Raw genomic sequence first — 24936 nt, 5'->3', positions numbered from 1 at the left:
AAAAAAAGCAAGATGCTGCTACATATCTGTAACTACAATAAACTCCCTTTCCCCTCCGCTCCTCACCCGTCCCTGATTGCTCATTTGGACATTAGCAAAGAAAAACATGCTCAGCTATGGGCAGAGATACGACGAGCAAAAAAACAAAAACAACATAAAACAAAACATGACAGACTCGACAGGGAAATAAAATGCTAACCAGTAACATCCATCTGCCATCAAACCAAAACCTCACCAAACCCAGAAGTTAAAACTAATGCAAATAACATTAAAATAACGAAAGTCATCAAAGTCATTCGTCTCGCTGGATGGGCGAAATAAAGAAAACAAAGACATGTCCTTTCAGTGAAGTCTGTCTCCTTTCGCACAGTGGTCGCCATATCACCACAATCACTTGTAAGCGTGGTTCGGTGGGTGGGTGGGTGGGGGGTTTGGGGGGCAGCTCCGGAGAACACACAATCTTTAAAGTAACGACTCCTGTGACGTGATTTTTCAACAGTTGCTCCACTTCCTCGTTGCCGTCTTTTTTTTTTCTTTTTTTTTTTTAAATGTCATTTGTTCTGTTCAGTTTCACGATGAGCAGGTGGGAGTGTGCACGTGAAGGAGGCGAGGGGTGGAGGTTCGTGAGGGGTCTTTTTTTTTTTTTTTAAAGAGAGGTGTGGGGGTGGGGGGTGCTGGGGTTGGTAGGTGCAGTGCGGTCGACGGTCGACACTCCACGCAGTTCAATAAAGAGCATTCCAAGGTCAGAAAAAGGAAAGAGCGCGGCCGGAGCGTCACTCCCATCCGTTGTCCTTGATCATGTGAGCCAGCTCGATGATGAACTTTCCCTCTTTGTACTTTTGACTGCTCTCAAACGCGTGCTCCTGGGAAATAAAACACACCGAAAACAGAGAGAAAAACTTGAGTTACGTGATAGTTTTAGTTAAGATACACAGTATATGTGACACTGTCAGTATAACAGAGCAGAATAAGACGATTTTCTACGTTAAAGAGGAATGTAATGTAATGTAAGGGGAAACTGGATGCTAAGTAATAACTATAAAAAAAACATGACACAAAACTGTGAAATTGCTGCAGTTTGCTGCTCTGCGACGTTCATGTTGGTATTTATAATATATGTGTGATAACCCAATATTTGCAGTCAGCATCAGCCTGTCACTGTTAAACATAAACAATATTAAAGATACCATGAATTTTATTATGATGAATATTATAAATATTATTATGACTGCTGTCAAACTTCATCAATGTGCAATTTAATCTCCAACCAATGTTAACTTGGCAACTTTGACTTCCAGATTAATCTGTCAAGTTTTAAAAAACAAAACAAAACCCTCTAAAACTTAAAGTTTAAAAATACAAATTGCAGCATGTATTGTTATATGCATGCTGTTATAACCATTTGAAAGATGTTTTAATCACATTCAAATCGGCAGCGTTTTCAGATGAGTTTCTAAAAGATCTTCAATCAACAACTGGTTTGACAAAAATCTTGACTCAAGCTCAACTTACCAGCTTTTTCCGGCGCTTCCTCGGCAGGTGGAATCGCCTCAGCTGTCATGGAGAGATATTTCGCCGCCACGTACACGAACATCTGTTCATCACATGACAACTGAGCAAGCTCCGCCCCCTGAGAAAGACTGCCAGATGTTGCTGAAAGCTAGTAAGTGAACCTTGAGTTAAGCTTGTTCTTGTCAAACCACTTTCAACTTCTACTGAGCTGAAAATTGGTTTTATATTTCTGATCTTCCTCCTTTTCTTTCTTCTAGACATTTACAAAAGGTCACCGGTAAAGAGGGAGGTTGAATAAATTTGTATTTTTTTTAGATTGAAAGCCAAACTGTTTTTAAAGTTTTTAAAAGGTTTTCACAAAGAGACGGGGGTGCATCCGCTCTTCAGTCTAATCATGGTACTTATTCATTTCTCTGATTTTACTTTAGTATAATGAGTTTTTAAAAAAAGAAACTTTGACTGTGAAATGTCACTGTGGTCTTCAAAAGGGGTTTTAAGTGAATAACAAAGAAAACTTGAGACGTGCATTTACAGCACGGCAGAGGAGGCGTGCATCGTATGATAACAAGTGAAAACAAGTGTGCACACATTCATTCATCTGGCCTCATTATCATCTGAGGAAAGCAGGATTTTAGAGACGCAGAGAAAAACCTGAGACGTGAACTGAAAATGAAGGTTTCCTCCAGTGACCAGCAGACCGGCTGAGCTTCAGGAGAACCAGGATGTGGATGTGTGTGCCTTTGATTATTGGCTCAGCCTGCTTTGCCTTGTAAACCAGCTCCGCTCTGCTTTGCTTGCGCCGTCCTTTCCGGGAATCTCTTTAATTGTTTTTGTCACTGAAGGAGCGGCTTTAAGTGAGTGCCTGTCTTATACTTTGTTCAGTATTTTTACACCCTTCTATAGTCTTTTCAGACAATTACCGGGACAAGCCTCTTCAAAATGGCCTGACATTTAATCACTGTAGACTCTCAGAGGTACCAGTCTGGCTGTCTGCAGCCAACCTTTCGGCACTGTAATTATCTTGAGCGCTAGGAGACCACAGAGTGCTCAATCTCTGAGCCTAAATACAACCGTGCGCAGAAGAAAACCTGTCACCATGGCTTTAACTAGCAATGTTTTAATGAGAGCAACCTTGTTCCTTTGACCTGTGATACCATAATTTGTCCCCTTGGAAGCCAACAAACCACAGCGGCAGGCGAAAGCGGTGCATCAAGAAACAATCAGACGGGAAAGTAAAAGAGCTCAGGTGAAAGTTTAAGGAGCGACTGACTTACATATTTCCAGCCCAGGGTGGTTTTACAGTTTTCACAGTAGATATCAGCCACAGCATGTAAACCCGTGAGGAGTACCCGCTCCTCCGCTGGCCCGCAGCCGACATTCACCCTGCAGGGACCACAGGAGGTCAGGCCTTTCACTTTCAGAGGCACAGCAGTCAAATGTACTGAAGTATTCAGGGTAAAAGTACTCATTGTGAAGAACAGTCCCTGTCAAAGTGTGCATGGTACATATTAATATATTCATTAGTAAGAATTACTAACGCTAGAGACTAAAAAGTAAATCAAATGGATGAAATTTCATATTAAAAATTATTTCTCCATATGAGACATTTTCACATCACACTTAAATTGGTTAAAGGAATTCCTTGAAACTCAAAAATACATTGCCATCAAACTAAAAAACACAAGGCCCCAAAGAGTTAACCAGAGCAGCTTCTGCGTCTCCAAAGTAACCACTAACTCCAGCTTTCAGATAGCTGCAAATACTACAGTACTACTACTACTTCAAATCTGTACTGAAGTACTCAAATCAACACTTATTTGGTCAAGGTTATTGATTGTTTTTTCTGGACTTTTTCTTATATTTGATTCTTTCTTGCTAAACTTTACACCACTCCCTCCCAGTAAACACTGAGCTGCTGATTAGCCTTTGAGTGACATTTTAATTACAGGAAATACAGACAAACAAACACTTTAAACAATCATTATGTGTAACAAAGCTACATGTAGACGTCTGCAAAACTTTCTTTTTTCCACCAAATGTAGCTGCTTTTAGGCTAAATGTCTCTTTACCTGCAAACCGCCATAAACATTTTTCATCACTAAACCAGTGCCTACTGGGTGTACTGGGCAGAGACTGGAATCAGCTGCACTGTGTTAGTGGAAGGACGACGCTACTGGACCGAGCAAAGCAGTAGGTTTAGATTAAACTCTGGCTTAAGCTCAAACAAACGGACCCAGTGTGAAGACGGTTTATAACTCTGTCCAGTAAATGAGCTACTTGTGAGTCTGTGCAACCTTTATTTACACCACCAAAAGAGCAGCAAAGCAAAGTTTCCCACTCAGAATAAATGAATTGTGGGCATGAGTCTCATACTTACACTGAATTAAACAGATAGGCTCTTCCTTGACTGCCTTGAAATGACTGAAAAAAGAGAGAGAGAGAGAGAAACACTCATGTAAGTAGACAATACAGAGCTGCAACACACTGCTGAGTACAAGAATGTCAGCAACTGACGCCCTGGGGTGCTTTTCTCCCATTAACTGCTGTGCATACTTGTTCTTCCACCATGTCAAGGTTCCCACACACACGTTTGGCTGGAGGTAAGAAATAAACTGAGGCTCAGGGAGGTGTTGAAGCCTGAGCACTTAAACATCAGGCAGTAAGTCTATCACCACCGCGTCAACTTCGATGACGAGAGGGACGTTTTCGCTTGCTGAGAACTGAACTCGGATTCTTCTCATTTCCTTGTTACTAAATGTTACATCAGAGCGGAAAACATGAAGTTAACACTTAATTTTCTGCTAAATATTTGTTTGAAAATCTGCTGTACAGGTGCGTTTTAAATAAAGTTACGAGCAGAAATCAACGAGATTTCATAAAATCTACACGAATAGTCACATTTTCCCTCCAGAGTTTCCCCTGCTGCTAACTCATTATGTCAAGCTTCATTGTTGACATGCTGTGTTACAGATATTCAGCGTATTTGCAGAAAAAACAGAGCAGCGTCTAACAGCTGATAGATGGAGAGACTTTAATGCCTGAACAATGACGAGAATCTGAGCTTTCTGAGTGAAACGTCAATAAAAGCAGAAGCCAAGATACAGTTTAGTGGGATATCATGTAAACACACACACACACACACACACACACACACACAGCTGATTACAATACTGGGCCCTGATTTAATGATTCAAAACATCCCTGTCGGGTGAGCACATGCTGAAAACCTGTTGGCTCGAATTCATGGAGGAATAAGTGATGTTAAAAGGTACCCTGAGGACTTTTAGTATAAACAAATAATGTTATATTTACATTCAGTGTGTGTGTGTGTGTGTGTGTGTGTGTGTGTGTGTGTGTGTGTGTCCTTGAGGCTTAACAAATATGGTTAATGCTTTTTCTCCCTCATGAGGCTGAAATTAAGAAACACATAATTGTCTCTGCAGATCTAAGCATAGAAAAGGGTTATGGGTAACCGCAGGTTGCAGAAAAGTCATCATGCACACGTTGCAAAACATCTTAACAAGTCTTCTTGTGCGAAACAAAAAGAGAAAATATGTTGACGTTCTTACAAGAAAGAAAGAAAGGACTCTTTTCTACGTTCAGCCTGGAGAGGTTTGTTCCAGCCGTAAAGCGTTAACAAAAGCACATTTTGTTTGAATATTTTGGAACCTGCTTCGTTTAGATGCATATTTGCGAGTGGAATAGCGTGAAACCGTCGGCAGGAACATGTATTGTGTCATCTCATCTCGTTCGCATGTACAGTACAACATCAGGTCATTTGGATTGAGTGACAATCAAGACGGGACGGGACTTTAACTTTGCCTTCAACTACACGACGCAATTAAACACATGGCCAAAGGGAACGGTATAGATGAAGGTTTTGTTTAGAAGCTTGTCTGGAACTACCTGCGATTATATGACACCTCCATGCCGCTCCACAGTAACAAAGTTCACGTGTCGACATGAAAACCTGCCAAAATAAATGCCAACAGATCAGAGACTGATATGCACGAGCACGGCGGGAAATGCTGGAGAAACGGACAAAAAAAAGCCAAAATATCAAACCTAAATATTCTGCTGAGAACAAAAGACGGACAGGAACATGTTGAAATACTGTTCTCTAAAGATTCCTACGAATATCATCAGGACATTCTTCTATAAAAACAGATCTAATCCATTGTGGACCTTTAATCTTTCCTGTTTTTCCAAACTAAACCTGAAGAATTAATAAATATAAGCAAGTCAATCTATTATAAACCTCATGTAACAGCAACAGAAATTAAAAGTAAATAGATAAACAAGTTAATACACAGCATGAAAGCCATCATGCAGCGGTGATGAATACAGAAGTGTTATAAATGTCCTGCTGCCCGCCACACATGGCGTTACTGTATATTAATGTAAACAGAGCAGTAAAGCCGTCACAGTGGGCGAGGACAGATCCAGAGCCAGGCTTCTCTCCTCCGTCCTTCGTCATCCTCGGCCGGCAGACAGGCCCCAATCGGCTTTGCTCTTTCCATTGCAAATGAGTGCGGCAGATAAGTTTGTGGCTGCAGTTGAGGGCGCTGAGCTAATACCGCCTAATAGGAGGACCAGCTGCCTCCTCCGCTGACCACAGCCACCACCACCGCCGCCGCCGCCGAGGCTCAGGGGACATTTCAAACTGCTGGATTGCTGTCAGAATTCGTCAAAACTGGAAAAGTTTTAGTTCGGATAATAGGAGTTTGGCTTGGAACAGACTCAAGAGCAACACGTTTAAGAAAGAAACAGGATTATTATTCTTTTCTCTGCTCCCTCCTCTGCTCACTGTAGGTGTTGATGTCTTACTGTTACATCCTCGAGTTCGTTGTTTGTGTTTGAAGTGAAGTCTACGCACACACATGCAGACCAGAGCCACAAGACATGTGACCTTTAGCTGTGAGAGGGAACTAGGTCGGTCCCCGTGGAGTCAACAACAAGTCCTCTCCACAGTGTTTAGTCCAGGGAGGGGGTGGGGTGGGGGGGGGTACTCCATGTGACAAGAGCTGGGTGTCATATCTGTGCTTCACTCTGGCTCAGCCATCAACTTAACCACTGGCAAAAAGGGGACGGCTCCGTCTCTCGCTGCCCTTATCTGTTTCCCACAGTCTATTTTTTACTTTGGCTGCGATTTTCTCTCCACAGCTTCACTGCAGATCACTCGGCTCCAGAAAACATCAGGAGCAGGGGGATGCTAGTCACAAAAATCTGCAGAATCCTACAAGATCAGTAAAAGAAACATTTGGATCATGTTTTCTGAATGCAGACAGCAGACCGACAGCTTTTTGGGGGCTGCACTAAAACCCTCCAGACTCCCAACAATCCTATTAGACGGCCCAACAGGATCCTGCAAGAGTGCAGCTTGAATCAGATGCAGGCTGGAAGTACTTTTTCTTTTTTTTTTTTGTTGCTGCTTAATAAAACATGAGCAAACCGGAGAGTGGTTACCGAGCTCGTTTTCTTAAGCTGCTGCAATTGCACTCGTTTTAAAAAAAAACCCCCACAAGAAATGAATTCTACAAAGCAAATCTCAAAATCCCTGAATCCTCTTGACCACACGGGACTGAAGGGAACAATACCTCGCACTGAGAAATCCGCTCCTTCTGCCAAACACACAAAACACAAATCCACCCCGAGAGGCGAAACGCTTCCACTGCAGAGAGCAGCGAGTTCTCCGCCGGCCTCACAGGCTGACAAACTGCATCAGATTTCACCAGAATTCACACACACGCAACAAAAAAAAAAAGATTTAATTTTGATCCTTAAAATGTGTGACACAATAAATCAAACCAAGTTGTGGAATAAAGATTAACTTGAAGCTATTAACAAACCTGCTGAGGTCGACTTTTACCATCTGTCTGAACAGATGCCGACTGCGGTAGGTGAGGGTTCAACTCCAACTTAAAACCCATCCTGTTAAACCCAAAAGCTCCATTTGAATTCAATTTAAGGGAGGTATTTTTAAGGATTAAACATCCTACAATCTTACATTATGTTCTGCAATACTTCTCCTTCCAAAATACCGCCTGTACATCTAAACATGTTTACATAAGTATGTTACATGTTGGATAACATTTAGGCTATCTCAAAAGCCCTAATCCTCTTTGACCATTAATTCTTAGACATCACATAGATACACAGACGGGGGACAAATTAAAGGAAAAACCTGAATGAAAGCCTGGAGAAACATCAAATGCAGTTGCTTCTGAGCACCAGGGCTCACTGAGTGTTGTGGGGAGGATGAAAATGATGTCTGGCTGTGTTTGTTTATCCTTTCTGTCTGCTGCACCCAGGTCTGTCACTGAAGCTGCACTGAAGACACTTCCTGTTGGTTCTTCCTTTAATTTGTCTCCCATTTATAGGGTTTTGTTCCCACAATAACTTAAAATAAAGGCCTGTTTTACTCTTTATTATACGTTTACAAACTTTTAACTTGATCAGAAAACACTAATATCTTGGATTTAGTTGTTGTTTTGTGTCATGTCAATCAATTTAACAGTAATATCACATTCTAATCCTTTGTTTTAAATTCTGTTGCCATCGTGCCACCATGTCTGCATTATGAAATTCATGTTTTTCAAATAAAATATGATGACCATGGACACGCTTGGTTTAATTATGATGATGAATTAGGTTGAATATATATGTTCACCATGTTAATTTAGCAGTTTTTTCAAGCTAACATTAGCCAATTAGCACTAAACTCTACCAAATAATTCAATAAAATCTTGCTGACCTAGAATATTTAATAATGATATGAAAAAGGAGAGAGGGAGAGCAGTAACAAATCGACTGTTCTGTCACGGTTACATCAGTCTCATGTAAACCATCAGAGTCTTTGCAAACCTCCAGCTGGAAGCGGAAAAAAAAAACACACACAAGGAACTGCATCGGTTAATGGCGAGCAAAGAAAAGTGTGATCAATCAATTAGAGGGGCTTCCATCAGCCCGATTGGTGGGACGAAGCCAAGGTGCTGAATAAAACACTCGGCCTCCTCGTCAGTATTCAGGCTGCGTCGTCCCGCTCCAGGACCACGTTCACACTGCAGGCCTCTTCACGCTCTGCTCCTCAACTCACCCTGCTATCTGATTTCAGGATGGTGCTCCTATCTGCTGCAGGATGTAACCCATATCTGATAAAAATATGAACTGACAGCGATGTTGAAAAGATGCAGCGTGCTCAGGATGACAATAACAACAGATGTCAGATCAGATTTTGTGCCTACACTTCTTGTTTTCAGCATGTTTTGGGTGAAGGTGTTGGCTGAAATAGAGCCGAGTCAGTGATTAGGTTTTCTTGTCGCTGTGGCCTCTTGGTGGCCCTCGTGCTAACAGAGCCTCGACCGTTAGCTAACGAGCTATGGTGTACAACCATAGCTTTGGATTACTCCACGTGCTGAGGCGTCGCGCATGGGGCTGTAGTAACACTGATACTCTGTTTACAAAGAGTGTGAAGGATGGTGTCGTGTTCGAAGTCTTTCCAAAACCAAATACACTAAGCTGACAACGTTAGCATGCCCAACTAATTGGCTTACAGTAGTAAGCTAGTATTATTTCCAAGGCCTAAGGAGCATAATAGTAGCTAACTAAATAGCTTAAATAGCTAAAATTGTGTTAGAAAAATCCCCATTCAGAACTGGAACATTCACTGCGTGGAAGCCAACATGCTACTACATCAGAGTTTATGCTAACGTTAGCGGCACTGCACTGCTCTTTATTTGGTTCGGGGAAGATGACACTCCAGAAACTCTGAGATTACATCACATTTGCAAAAGTCATCGGTTAGTCCTCAAATCCTTTTCTCTCTTTCAGGTTTCTCATTTTGAAACAAGTCGACTGGAGACGTAGTTTTCAACCGTCTCATGGAGTTAGCGTTAATTAGCTAAGGCTAGCTAGAGAAAAGAACCAAATGAAAAACCAAATTCTGTTTTTTTTTTGTCAAGAATTTTGTTTATTAATGCATGAAATTGAAGAAAAAATTGCGCTGAATTTTGAGTAAATCCGCCACCATTATCGTCATTGTAAACTGCACACGTGTATTATGAATAAATATCAAAATATGTAGACTTTCAGCTGCAGTGTGAACGTAGCCTGATTAAGACAAGTCAAGGTAGGTCAAGTGTGTATAAACCGGAAACAATTAATTTATCGATTTAGTCGATGGACAGAAAATTAGTCGGCAACCATTTTGATGATTGATTAATTGCTTGAGTCACTTTTCGAGCAAAAAAAAAAGAAGTATTTTCTTGTTTCAGCCTCTCCATCGTGAGGATTTGCTGCTTTTGCTGCGTTTTATATCATAGTAAGTTGAACACTTTTAACCTGTTGGTTGGGCAAAACAACACATTGTGTGAAAGGCATTTTTGTTATTTTCTGACATTTTCTAGACAACTTAACAGCTAATCGATTATCAGCCTCAATAACTGCAAAAAGAAAACAACCGTCTCCATTCAGGTTTGCAGCAATAAACTGGCTTTTATTCAGAAGTTTTAGTTTAGGGGTTGAAGGCAGGAGGGGCGGGCTGCCATATTTCCTTCTGGCCCGTGTTCTCAGGTTAATCCTCTCTTTCGAGCTGCTCCATCTGCATCTTTGCTCACCGGCTGGCATTCCTCGAAGACTCGGAGCATAAGCTCGGGGAGGGGAAACAGTTTTCATACCTGGCTCGGGAGATTTCCAACACTCAAACTGCAACACTGGGGAGAAATCTGCCAGAACCTGCGGAGCTCTCCCAGCACCTCCCTTTGTTGTTAGCATGGCTGGCTAACTAGTTTCTCCTGTTTCGACTCTGTGCACAGTGAAATAAGTTAATAGGAAACACGGTAACTAGTTTCTCCTGTTTCGACTCTGTGCACAGAGAAAATAGTTTTGTTTACAAATTTCACATGTGATGAAAATCAATCATGCACAGGGCGAGCGGCCGTTGGCAGCGTGTAGTGGAAAACACCAGACTACGGTGTCATCTTCTCCTAAGTAACATAATCGGCTTAGAGGGGTTAATGCTGAGGACTGGTGATGCTGCCTTGGACTACTGAACACACAAATGCTAACAAGGTGTGGCAGAGCGTAGAGAGCTTATTAATAGATCTGTGAGCAGTCTGGTCAAAATGAACATCAAGACATTAATAAGAACTATCCTCGGATATCAATCTTTGTCATCATATGGGAAATATGTGCAAGATCAGATATTAAAATGTTTGTAAATCAACAAAAAGATGAATTAAAATATTAGTTAAAATTATTCATCAAGCCAAATATTCTCTAGTTACAGCTTCTTAAATGTGAGGATTTGGGTTCTGAGCTGACAGTCGGACAAAAACCATTTGAAGACTTTGATATTTGTGATCTGGTAACTTGTAATAAGCACATCTTACTATTTACATTTAAAACGAATAATCAAAACAATAATCACTAATGAAAATAATCATTAGTTGCAACACTTTTCTTTTTTTTTTTAATTGAGTTATTCTTGAATCACAATTTGTTTGCAATCATTCATTTGCATTAAAGAAAAACAAACTACTAATATCGCAACACTAAAAGGAAGCTTCCTGCACTTGTGGGAAGTCACTGGTTTTAAAAAGGAAGTGTTCAAAGTTCTGGACATACAAATGAGGCTGTCTGCTGTACATCCTGTGGGTTTAAATACTTATTTATGTATTTAAAGATTGTAAGTACTGCACTGCATGACAGGCTTTCTTGATATTTCCTTCCTCTTTATTCCTTCCAATATGTGTTCAGTTTGTTCTGATTCCTGGTTGCTTTCTGTATCATCTTTAGTTGTTGTGATATGTTGTAACACAACATAAGGTGCACATACAGATCATGTTCACCTGCCTGGTCTTTTAGAGATTGACCACAATGATCTGTCAGAGTTAAACTCAGACATGTCTGCCGTGTGAAACCTCCGGGAGAATGACAGACTGTCCACGGAAGTTCCCTCCATTAAATCCAATTATTATTAAAGTGGATTGTTTAGACTAATTAGGTCATTTGTCAAGATGATGGCGTTGGCCCAATAAACAAGGAAACACAACCCAGTCACCAATTCACTGCAGTGGTCTTTGAGTTTTTAATGCTGAGAGGTCAAAGGTCAAGCAGAAACCCTGGAGCTCAAAGGCACCTCAGCAGGGAGGATGATAGAAGGTTTGAAGTTAAATCATGAACTCACTCACTGTGCTGCTACCTCAACACGGCAGCTACAATCAATTCACATACAAAATACAAGATGCAGATTATTTCCCCAATGAATCGATTAATGTTCGGTCTATAAAATACAGAAAAATGCCCAAGTTGAGCTATTAATATATATTGATACTGATCGTTTTGTCCAACCAATAGTTCAAAAGTCAAATATATTCAGTTTTCTTTTATAGAAGGCGGCAGAGTTTGAATTTGTGCTTAAAAATGACTTAAACAATGAATCAGTTACCAAAATTGTTGCTGAAAATAAAAATAATACTGTTCTGCCCATCGACAAACAGATTAACTGGCTAACCACTTCAGCTCTAGTTGCAACCTGCAAGTGATTTATTGTCATTTAAAGTGGTTAAAAAGAGAGTTTTGACTTCACAGTGACTTCATTTCAACTCATTTAAATCCTGATTTTTCAAAGAACACATGATTTATATGGATGAGAGATTTAGACTTTTCATCCACTTTTTAACACAAGATCACACTTTTTCACAACCCAAACAATGAAGACAGCGTTTGCATTTAATGCGGCCCAAAGTCCAACCAACAAAATCATCATCCTCCCGCCTTCCTGCCCGTTGAATTAAATCAAAGCGTGCCTTGTACCAAACTCCCAACAGGAAATACATCACTTTAAGGACACAGTGATGCCACTTCATGAGACCTTTAATAAAAGGGGATCATAGAGCCTTTCTGCAAAACCTGTACAGAACACGTTCCATTAATATCTGAGAAAAATCTGTCCACACTGATGTGTTTATGTCTGGAGATTACATGCAGAGACGGTTTCACTACAGCTGTTGTGTTGTGTAGAGTTACAATAGTGACACGCAGTTTGTCACCTGCTCTGAATCCGACAGATCTTGATGCATCTCGTCATAAACTCAGTGACTAGATGATGCCGTGAACGAACAGTTACCTCCTTAATTATATGGCTGTGCTCCTTTAAGGTTTATATTTCATAAAAATGTGGTTTTCTTCCAGACGTTGGCGGGAGAATCTTTATTTCAGGTGGAGAGGTACTGACAGTACATTTGTTTAAAGTTCATTGTGGACCTGAACTACTCTTAAAGACAAATACCAAGTTATTACAATCAAAACGTACTTTTAATGCCAACGTCACAGTGAAAGCCACTTGTTGCAATAATGTTATTTCAGACACAATACTGTGAATTCAATTTATGTAGAAAGTATTAGTAAAGGACGTGTGTGTGTGTGTCTGTGGGTGTATGTCGGGTTGAATGCAAATATCAGATCTTTCACATGGCCTTAAACACAACAAACCCAAACACAGCCACCTCGAGCCCGATGCTAATAAACATGATGCTAATAAACGTGACCGTATATTGTACGGATTTATCAGCCTGCAGTAGAGTTCCAGTGTTTCTCATATCCAGACAAACAGCAGGGGACGAAGAAAACAGCAACGATAATAGCAATGTTTTAATAATGCACCACAATACAAGAGGAAAACAGGAACCAGGACCTCCCTGGTGATGCAGCTTCTGTGCCGTGACACATTCAAACTCATTTGCATTTCCCAGTTTGAAGCTCTCTGGTGCTACTGGTCCTCCAGCATTCCTGCTCCAGTGTCGGCTCTGAGGAACCCCTGCGAACAATGTGGCGTGACTCTAATAGAACAAACGCCCTTTAACATTTCCGGCCTCTCCCGCGGTGAGCATCGACACCTGATAAAGACCTTACGCTCATACAACTGTCACTTGGAAAGCAATGGACTCATAAGTCAAATGTGTAAAAGTGGGGAAGGAAAGCTGCTTTTGGACGTATTCGTATGAAGGTTGTGATTTTATATGCCTGTGAAGCAAAATATACTGCACGATATAAATCTAGCAGATAAATGACACAAAAATCATTTCACAACATTTCTATTCACCACCACGTCTGACTTTCCTGCACTTCAACCAGACATTTGGAGCATCTAAGAGTGCATCTGCAGCACAGAGGTCTTCAGTACAGTAAGCATTCCCAAATATATCCCAGCTGACTCCGAAATCCTCCAGAAAAAAAAAAACCTCATTTACAAGCCGACACTTTAACAGCTGACCTGTAGTCTGTGTTTTGGCACAGGCTGGATTGTAGGAGGCTGACGGACTTCACTGTGCTGCATCACAGCCAATAATTTATAAAAGCGTTTCCTCTATTCCCCGACTGCATGCTCTTCTATTCATCGCAGGCCACGTGGAACCACAAGAAAGAGAAAAGGGTGTGTTGAACTCGAAAACAAGCTAACCTGCAGCGATGGAGCTCCGGTCTCAGAAGAATAAAACAGCATCCGACAATTCAGAGTTCAATCTCGACTGCCGTCATCACGTCGGTTTAACAGAGTGTTTCTGATGAAGACTGAAAATATGTTCCAGCTTCAAGAAACTATGAGCCATTGATGAATTCATTACAGAAGCGTGTGATTATCGCCATATCTTTTCATGAGAGCTACCGAACGATAAAATAACATTAAAAAGGATATTAACACTCAGCACATCTGTTCAGTCAACGTTTTCTGTCATTTTACTTCATTGTGGAGCTGAAATTGTTAGTAAATCAAATAGAAGTCAATCAACAGAAAACTATTTTTTTAATTCCAAAATTAGCTAGTTCCAGCTTCTCAAATGTGAACATCTGCTGCTACTACACCATTTTATTGCTATAACTTTTGTTTTTTTGATTGTTATAACTACTTTTCTATGTGTACCTTGTATTTATATATGATCGTACAACAGGTGTTACTTGTATTTGTTTTGAATTTAAAGTTCACGCTGGTCTGCATCTCGCTTGTGAAATTCTCCTTTTTGTAAAACACATCGTTTGTGTTCTATAAATTATGTTTTCTTATCATTGTCAGCAGTGTTTTGTTCCTTGTCTCAGACCAGTGAACTTCCCGAGGATGTGAACCAAACAAGAACAGAAGGAAGACAATAATAATTAAAATAACAGCCTACATTTAATGTCTCATTAATGCGTTTGGCTCTGCATTATTCTTGTGTTTAAACTGGAGGGGATCTGCATAAACCCTCATTTGACTAAACTCATTTTTGCATCCAGTTAAAATGTGCTGCTGCAACAATTTAATTTCCCGCACAGGAGCCAATAAAACCTCACTGCATCCAAAACTTTCAACACAGACTTTGCTGTGTGACGATAAATCCACATATCTGCCATGTCTCTCGACAGAGGTGCAGACGAACGAGGACCCTCCCTCTCTCTGGCTGAAGGCGCATCGGCGGGATTTACGACGGTCTTTAACAATTAAAACCCTGTGAAATCCTTGTTGTGCAGACTTCACAACTCCTAAATGACCATCTTGAGGCCTCTGATTCTGCCGAAAGGAACAACACAGTCTGGTGGTCGAGCTGTTTACCGAGCTCGTCTTCCTGCTTGCGCTAACAAGCTGTGAGCTTCCAAGTCTCCGAGCCGCAGGAGGCAAATGGATTTTGACGTGGAGATTGCGACGTGTGCAGATTGATCATCTTTGCCATTTGAATAATCAGCTTAGTGCGTGGTGAGAGTGCAACGCACGGGGAGCGCACTGTCACTGTCTTATTATAACACATAAAGGTCAACGCTTCAGTCGCTGCTCATCTGATACTTTATAAACTTTACTCACTCGCTGCTCACCAGCTGTCGATTTACGGTCGACATTAAAGCAGCACTTTGGCAGCTTTGTGTGTTTGAGGGTCCAAATGTCAGCAACTGTTTGGACAACGTGGACTTCAATACCCAGAAATCCTGTAATAGATTGATACTGTTATGCTTCACAGCGAGAGAAACCAGAGGATGTAACAGAGCCCAGCTCGCTCTCAGGAGTTTGTATTTCACTCAGGTTCAGATTCGTCACTCTCAGATAAATGACCAGACCTGGCAGGACAATTTCATTTTGGGCAAATGGGCTGAATGTTCAGCATCCTACCGTGTGATCTGACTGTAAAATGAGATTTCCTTTTGTTTGTTTTTGTCTCCGCTAGAATTGATAATTCTTCAGGACAGGATGTGGGAGGATTTATGTGCAGGCGGCCGCAAATCTATCAATAGTCATTTATGATTCAAAGTTAAAAATGAGTGTTTTTCAACAGCAAACTGGTGTGGACGTTTGATAAGGGCTCCACAGCAGCTTCATGATAGAGGATCATTCACATATTTTATGAGTCCAGTGTTGCAGCGAGGTTTGGAAAAATATCAAAGAGGAGATTGAAAAAAATAAAACTGATGTCCGACTACTGGAGATCTCGTGCTTTTTACTTGGATGTCAATTCATTCACGTTCTCATCCCCAAAGGGATATTGATCTACAGTGTGGGCACAGAATAAAAGAAACGTGCGCATTAAAAACACACACCTAATGGAGTGACAAAGACGTGAAGATATACAGTCAAAAACAATGAAGTTCTGCAATATAATGACCAAAGACCAAATATTACAATACTGATGAATTTCTTCATGAGTTGATGCGACGGTACTATAGCTACAGTCAAGCTAACAACATTAGCTAACTCACTACCAACTAAAAGCACAGTGAAGAACCACAGTATACTTTTAACGAAATATGAAACTGCATCAGCTAAAACAACAACTTCCTCCATTTAAGACTCTGAAGTGAGACCACGCTGCAGATGTGCACGTTGGTCCTCATTGTAAAGCACTTTGAGTCACATTCTGTGCATAAAGTATACGTTTCATTCTTATTAATAAAGTGTTTTCTCTCGTGGTACATGTGGCGTCTCAAACCAGCCAACGTCCTTCTCACAAACATAAAGATGTGGATCACTCTGGGAAGTGAGACAACCCCCCTCCCCGACACATCCACTCCTTTTATCATCTTTCCGGTGGAGTGGAGGCCTGTGATGGTGAGTGGCGGGGTCTTTTAAAAACATCAGTTTCAATCAACCTTTATTGCAACTTCTCCTTTTTTTCCCCCATTCCTGGCATTTCCAATCATATTTTTCTATACACGAATGAAATTAGGCTGAAACAAAGTCTACGCCATGGGACATATTACAGCCCGACTACAAATGAAAGTGGAGTCTTTTTCACAAACTCAAATCATGGTGCACTTGAGACACAGAGAAAAGATTATGTTTGAAAAGACGTTTTTTTTTTTAAATCAGAGCTCAACGTGCAGGTTTGTCCACAAAAGCATTTCAACCTTTTGTGGCGCATCTTTAACACATTTTTACTTGAATATTAGTTTGAGCAGAAGTCTTTTATATTCAGAGCAGCACTGCCAGACTCTTTCTGACACTTATAATAAACTGCCATCTGGATTCAGTTCAGGTCACAGAGATGAGATGAGATGAGTTTCTCTGACAACAGTCTGACAGAAACGCTGCATTAAACAACTGACACGTCTTATTTACTTCAACAAACTCTGTTGTTTAAAGAGTTTATGCTCAGCAGGAGTGGATGATTAGTGCAGATGATGATGATGAAGATAATATTCCCAAACGTTAAGATTAGAGGGAGAAGAGGAACATTCATGACACCTAACTAGTGATGATATACATTAAAAAAATACAGGTAAAGTTTTGACTCTCGTAAATGTTGACACATATTTGGAGGAGCGGCAACAAGGTTACCGCCACTACGTGTCAAAAACGTAGTTGTGGTGATTAATTGGTTAGTCGATTAACATAAAATTAAGAATTTTAATAACAATTCTATCATTTTAGGTACGTTTCAGACTATTTGCATTTTTTTTCTCCATCTTATATCATTGTAAACTAAATCTAACTTTGGTTCCTTTATTTTCAGCTATTTCCAATAATCAGTTAATCGAAACATAATCCGTAGATTAATACATAATGAAAGTAATAATTAGTTGCGGCCCTGATAACACATTTGACCTGTGAATGCAGCAGTATTGAGCATCTAGATGACGAGGAGGACACAATACAACCAAACAAAAACACCAACTGTGCAGATCGTTTCTCTGGGTCCACAGAAAACACGTGGGCAACGATGCAGATCTGAAGTCAGATTGTCTTGATTTTTCATCTCGTGTTATGACAGTAAAAGGCTCTCTGAGGTCTCAGTGAGCCACAGCAGCACTTTCCATTTATTTTACTCAAAAACGGCGACAGAAAACAAAAATAGCCGAGACGTTAACACTTTTTAAAAGTCTGACCAGATCTTCTGAGCACCACAGAAACGACTTCAGCAATAACACCAGCGGCTGTCGTCCAAGCCTCCGAGAATTTATCGACAGAAATAAAGTACAGTTGCAGGAGCAGACAGGTACACAAGCTTGGAGATGCAATAAGGCAGGTGAGCATCAAATAAAATTAAATTGCTGTCAAACCCAAGTGCCATTTGCCAGAGCTAATACCAGAGGACAACACTCAATCACTGCTGAGTCCCTGCTGAGCCACAATTCACAGTTTAGCTGAGCACAGATTTATTCATTCCCAGATATTACAAGGACGCTGTCAAATGTTATCACCACTGCTCATAATGTCATCCAAAAGATGATGACGTTGACCACGACAGCCATGTGTGGTTTGATTTGAATGATGAAAAACTGGATAAAACAAAGCCAACTTTGCAGCTCTAATGAGCTTTTTAGCCTCTTTTAGCTAATTGTTTTGGTTTTGCGGCACATTTATAATAATAATAATAATAATAATAATGTTCGGTCTCACCAAACTCACCAGGCAGCTGTTTTTAACCAATAAGCTCTGATAGACCCACAGTACACTACCTACCCAGCACCAAATGACAAACACACAAAGTTAGCAACTTTGAACGTAGCGTCGCATTTAGCAGCTAAAGATACAGATACAGGAGATGACAGAGGGACCAAGAGACCAGATCTAAAACAAGACTTCAGATGAATGTTGCTCCATGTCTGCTGCATGTGTTAATATAAACCTGCTCCTCCTGGCACAACAAAGTTGGGTTGTGTTGTGACTCGCAGGGCTATTTTGTAAACTACCGCACCGTAGCTGGTGAGCTAACCGCTAAAATGCTAGTCAGTCGGTAACATGCTAGTGCCAGCCACAGCTGTCAAGGTAACTGTTAATGTTTTACCCATAACTGCACAGAGGTCAGCAGTGTCAGGACAGTTTGATGTTGACCAACGGTGCAAATTTGCACGTCAAAGACGAACTTGACACAAAAACATTGCAGCAATTCCAATGAAATGAATTGATTTCATGTGACAACATATTTCATAACATCATTGAATGGGTCTCCACTCACAGTGGATGAGTGTGTTTCAAGTATCTTTTGGCTGCAAATACATTCGCGTGTATAAAAGCAGACGGACCAACTGAATGAGCAGCGAAGCGAAGGCACACAGGTGAGCCGCCGTACCTTTGAGATGAGCTCGTCGTGGTTGGCCAGGTGCGCCCGGCAGTGGATGCAGCTGTAGGTGCGGTGGCAAGACGGCAGGTAAGCCTGGAAGGTCTTAGACTTGGTCATCTTCACCATGTCAGTGGGGCAGGGCTCCTCGTTGGTGTCAGGGCTGGCACTGGAAGAGTTGCAGCTCTGCTGGACTTGCTGACAGAAGAAACACTGGAAGATGCAAGCAAAAGCCGTCGTTGTTGTGGAGTGGGTGTGTGGCACGCTCCACACAGACACCACAGGAGAAAATCAAACCTGCAGGGGGGGGGGGGGCACAAAACAGGAGATGTGGTGAGAGACACGTTCCATACTTCCTATTTTTAGAGCTCATGATCTTAATTGCATTTCCAATATAAACACAGCTCATTTGCTCGAGCAATCATTTGATTACAGTAATCTCTTAGGTGATTACAATCGCATGTTGTTGACTGCCAACATGGCTGACCCGTCAAAGAAACCCTTGTCGATGTAAAGCCACATAACGTGTTTCACTGGGTCACAAACTGTCTTCTTATTCATAGTTAATGACAGCAGCGAGTCTGACACGACTGTAGCTAAACAGTAGATAAAAGTTAGGTGGGGTTTTTTTGTAATTACTCACAAAACCCATCAAAGGACAATCTGTGTCTTTAGATTTCTTACATTTGTCTTACATTTGTGTTTAGTGTTGCAATAACGGTTTCAATTAATGTCCAGTATTTATTAATTAATTAATTATTGGCTATCTATTTATTGTCAAAATTTTAAATTTCAGAAGTTCTAGTATTATGTTCATTCACAATTATTACTGCATTAGATATAACAAAGAACACAACTTGAACTGTTGATAATCGTGTGATTTCATCAACAAATGCTACATAGAGATGCGTTTTGCAGGAGTTAAACATGTCTTTTTAATAGTTTTAACTCTTTCGACATGTACCAGCTTTAGCCAAACGGCTAGTTATCATCTGCAGTTCGTTGGCAGGTTGATGATTAAGTGTCATTCTGGTTCATTTTAACTTGGGTAGTTTTTGTAGTTTCTATCGATTATGTTTAAGAGAGTCCCTGCTGTGGTAATCGCTCAGATCTGGGAATATGGTGACATCGTTTCAGCAAAGTCAAGAAACACGACTGTTTACACAACCAGACAGGTTGTTAACAAGCCAACAGTTGAGACAGATTATCTAAACCACGCTGAAATTGAAAGTATTAACCCTCCAGTGAAGGAAAACTGTGTGCACACAACTACAGTAAGTACAGTAGGTCAACGCTGAACCAGGAAGTAAGTGACGGATGTTCACAAGAGACTGTTTGAGTGATAATTCTACTCTTTGACTTCTTTAAAAATAAGTTTGGCTAATCTCAGAGTTTGTTTACAATCTGTGGGATCGTCTGACCGCTCGTGTTTCTCGTTGTTGGACCTCTGCAATGTTATCAAAACCAACAGAAGCTAAAACTACAAAAACATATAAACTGGGATTATACTTTTATTCAGCTCCACAGACACGAAGGCACACCACCTCAGTTCATACGCAGGACAGGCTAGAATAGCCGATGAGACAAAGCGGCCAAGACACAATGAACGAGTGACTCAGACTGACGAAGAGGCGTTTCTCTCGCAGGTGTACAACAACGGCGAGTATTCACCAGAGTGAAGACCTGTCCCACCCCCTGCTGTGCTGCTGTCTGGACTTTGGTGTGGCAGGAATTTGGATTCCAGCTGACCAAATACGACATTCACGCTCACACCGACACCAAAACTATGCATGTATAACTAACCCTCCTCAAATGGGCAGAAATGTGCATGCATTACTCAGCGTTCACATCGTCTAACAGACCAGTCTTTAGATTTATTCTTATGTTATTTCTATTTAAATAATCCCTTTTCTCTCCCTCCCTTTTTTACGCTGCTGCCCTGGTCGCCACCTTTTTATGACCCTTCTATTTATCTTGTCTACTGAATTATCATTATTAATCGTTGTGTTCGGTGGTTTACAGCGAGTGGGAGCTAAAAGGCTCAGCTGTCAAAGGAGATATTTCCTGCAAACATTGCCGTCTGTGTTCAGAGATGACGGCTTGGTTTCTTTAAGTGGACGCTGAGGTTTTGAGGTTACAGAGGTTTGTTCATAGAAGGCCTTTCACTAGTTTATTTTTCTGTGGTTTGTTACTGCTGTAATGTATCTTGTTTATTGATCATTTTCTAATTTCTATATAAAGCACTTTGTACTGCGATCTGGCTCAAAAGGCAGACAATGATGAAAAGTAACTAAGTACATTCACTAAAGTGCTGTACTTAAAATAAAATTCTACTGTATTCTGTTTAAAATGTTTTAAATGTGTGTCTGCACGCGTGTAGAAATATGCGTTCATACAGTTTAGAATAAGAGGGAAATATCAGATTATGCTAGCATAACCGATGTTATTCACTAATTCAGTCAAACGTTATTAGCATCACTTGTAATTTGGTGTATGTTACTTTTCTGAAATGTAATTTAAAATCTTTAATATCTACATCATTATTACACAGCATTTATCAGCTTTATCGGCCGTATTCCACGTTATCGGACATTAGCATGCTAACATTAGCTTTGTCAGTTGGTTCAGTTAGCAACACAACATAGTTCAGTAACAACTAATCTCTACATAAGTAGTTTGTTTACATTTACTTAAGTAAAGGAAGTACTTTTTTCCACCTCTAGACAAATGAATGGCTGTACTGATGTCATGTGCTTCAAGTGTGAAAGTATGTTGAGTACTTGAGTAGTATTGTTTATACTGTATTTATGCTACTGTATGATTCTCAAGTAAATTACACTTTCTATATCAGCTATATTTGGTTAAAAGAGTAATTTATAACAAAGGACGGACAAATCAAAGTGTCATGGTTTTATTCATTCATCTTTGTATTGGTAACCTAACTGTTGAAATTAGGGAAGAAGGGACGACCTGTTGTCCTTAAAACTATCCATCTTTTTCTTTATAATATATTGTCTACTGCAGCCCACTCTAAACAAAGGTTGCACCTTGTTAAAACAGCAGCAATAACCCTGCTGCATCCCTGAGAGTGAAAACACAATGAAAACCAGCTTCAGCAGCTCCAGAAGTTTCCAGTTAAGCTCAATGTGCTGCAACAGGAAGAGCTGCAGCGCCGAGACAGAAGCCAGCAGCCAGACGAGAAAACAAAGGAGCTTCCGCAACTCAACAGGAAGCAGCCGTGACGTGAAGCATGGCTGCTCTGCAAACACACACACACACACACACACACACACACACACACACACACACTCTGTATATATGTAACACACACACACTTGCATGGCTGGGAAGGCACACAGGTGGAAGCAGGCAGGCCAACCCAGAGTGGCCCCCGACGAGCCATATTTACATACATACTGTATAATCTGCACACAGGTGCCTGAGACATAATCCCTGCATGAAAAGGACAAAATCCCCTTTCTGAATTAGCCCAGTTTAACCTCGGCGGCACGTGCACAAGGAAAGGTAAACACACACACACACACACACACACACACACAAGAGCTTTACAAGTGTGTCACACTTCAGCATCGTCGCCATCAGTAATTATATCAGCTTTGTGCAGAGTCCCTGTAGAGGAAGGGTTGTCACTCAGACAATAATATGCTGTTATTTGCATTTAACCCCCCCCCCCAATACACACACACACACACTGACAGCATGACATGACACACACACACACACAAGCTCTTTTCTTCATGAATGCCAAATAAGGACAAGTAACCGTCTGTGGAGCTGTTTGTTTGTTTTGGTGCCCTGTGAAGCCCAGTTGCTGACTTCAGGGTGTTTGACAGCACATGGTCTTATCAGTCTTCACTTCTTCTGCTGTTCCTTTAGCATTTTCTGCATTTCTATTGACTAGAACAGCTGAGAAACACTTCAAAACGATGCTCTGAAACACAAACAAAACAACCTCCTGCTGGCTCTAGAGTGCGTCTTTTGTTTCATCACCTGGTCACAGGTCGAACTTTTTTTTTTTAATATATTTTGATAAACAAAAAACGGCGAACTACATTAAAAGGAACCGGAGACGGGAGGTGAGTCGACAGGTAACCCAGCAGGAACAGCTGATCGTCACACTGAGCTAAGTGAAAACAAAGAGGCAGCACACTGTGCGTCTCACTAACAGGAAGAAGAGTGTCCAGACAAAAGACTCGCTCCACTCACCGCTGAATCTAACCCCCCCCAAAAAAAGCACATTTACAACACAACGTGCGTTTTTACGCTAATTCTTCTAATCTAGAGAAGTTAATCTTGACATTAAAGGCTTTTGCACCCTCACTGCTTCCTCTTTCTCTCCTCCACCTCCTCTTCTAAATGTGTTTATCCCCAACAAAGAGCACGACGCCAGCTCAAGAGCAACAGTGTCGCTGCGCTGGATGCTTTTTTTGTTGTTGTTGTTGTTGTTATTTTTGTTTTTTCCGAGCCTGGAGCAGTCTGTGAATCCAGCACGACACCAGAACCGTGTTTGCTGCTCTTCCTTCAGGTAAACAGTGTCCTGCTGCTGTACTCACCACCTGGATCAGATCTGAGCAAGACGCAGCTTGGTGGAAAACTGCTTGCTGGAGAAAGAGGGAGATGTTTTGTTGAGAGATGTCTTTTTAGTTAAATAAATGACTGTCGTCGTCCCAGGCTCTGGTCCATGTGTGATGCTGCCAGATGGGAACTTATTGTTGTGTCCTTTGGGTGCTGACGGATCTCATTTTTCCCAACACGGGCTTTTGTTGTGTCTTTTGTGTGCGTAATGGACTGGCCTGGTTACTTTGGTACGGAAACGTCACCACGTGGGAGGGAGATGGACTTGTGACTGACAGCGGGGGCTGGCCAATGGGCGGCTGCGCTGCCTTCAGGCTCCCGTGGGAAAGATGGTAACCAGGTTGAGAGTGGTATTCAGTTGGAAATAACATTTCATTTCTTTACTCTTTAAGCCATTCCGTTAATTTCACGTTATATTTATTATTTGTTTTGCTCTTAAGCATTCTGTACTACTTTCTATCTGATTCCATTTCCTAAAGTGCATTTTTTTTCTTATTTATCGCGTTGCATTTATTTTTGTCGCAATAAACTTTGAAGTTATAATTTAAGTATGGTGTATATAGTATTTATTTAGTACCTTTTTATTTTTGTTTATGACAAATAGTATTGTATATAGTATATGCTTATGACGCAAATGTATTGTATTCTCTGTTCTTTTGCCGCTGTGACACTGTTTCGCTGCATAAGATCAATAGACTTACTTAGTGATTATATAAAACTTATTCCTATTGTAAATAGCTCTATTTACTTCAACTTCAGGCTCTGTTTGGTTGTTCAATTTAGATATTTTAAGTTTTATATTTATGTTTTCTTTCTCAGTTTTGGCCTTTTAAAACCTTAATAGTACTGTCGTATAGTAAAAATATAAGGACTTTGGCAACTGAAACCCAACTTCTCTAATGGAGAAGTTTTAAGTGGAGGTCAAGATATTTTGGATGTTCCAAAAACATTTAGTGTTTTAGTCTGATGTAAAACATTAACTCAAACACATCACATATAAACTATCTGTGTGTAAAAGTTGATAATTATTCATCACAAGCAACACATTAAATCACATATTCACATAGTTTTAGAACAACAGAGCTCTGAAAGTTATTGTTTTGTTATTGCTGACATTATTTCCCATGCGACATGAACGCGCCAATGGATGGAGGAGGGAGCGCGCAGACACCCGGATGTGTAAATAAATACAAGATGAGAATATGAATCTGACTCCTTTCTCTGATGTGAAAAACGATTATTTCTGTCTGTCATGTTTGGTTTTCCGCCTGCAGCTCTTTGGATTCAGTCAAAGCAGAAACACATTTGG

At 40.8% G+C, this 24936-nt stretch overlaps 1 protein-coding gene across 1 annotated transcript; it reads right to left on the bottom strand.

The window, feature by feature from the left end:
* LOC139284418 (protein yippee-like 1) lies at positions 1-23740 on the bottom strand. Its single transcript, XM_070904681.1, has 5 exons — positions 23606-23740; positions 19044-19328; positions 3890-3933; positions 2787-2895; positions 1-863 (listed from the first exon to the last, which is right to left on the bottom strand). Exons 2-5 carry the CDS (start codon positions 19158-19160, stop codon positions 774-776), a joined length of 360 nt encoding a protein of 119 aa, XP_070760782.1. The 5' UTR covers positions 19161-19328; positions 23606-23740; the 3' UTR covers positions 1-773.
* Positions 23741-24936: the final 1196 nt, after the last annotated feature.

The sequence above is a fragment of the Enoplosus armatus genome, chromosome 4 (assembly GCF_043641665.1).
Source record: "Enoplosus armatus isolate fEnoArm2 chromosome 4, fEnoArm2.hap1, whole genome shotgun sequence".
In the NCBI taxonomy this organism is placed as follows: domain Eukaryota; kingdom Metazoa; phylum Chordata; class Actinopteri; order Centrarchiformes; family Enoplosidae; genus Enoplosus; species Enoplosus armatus.
This window is presented reverse-complemented; position numbering and strand designations above follow the sequence as displayed.

Excerpts from the sequence above, each read along its gene's own strand:
- LOC139284418 (XM_070904681.1), bottom strand. The coding sequence starts at position 19,160 with ATGGTGAAGATGACCAAGTCTAAGACCTTCCAGGCTTACCTGCCGTCT. Across the intron at positions 3,934-19,043 it reads ACGACGAGCTCATCTCAAAG|TCATTTCAAGGCAGTCAAGG; the intron begins GTACGGCGGCTC and ends CTCTTTTTTCAG. Across the intron at positions 864-2,786 it reads CCACCCTGGGCTGGAAATAT|GAGCACGCGTTTGAGAGCAG; the intron begins GTAAGTCAGTCG and ends TTTATTTCCCAG.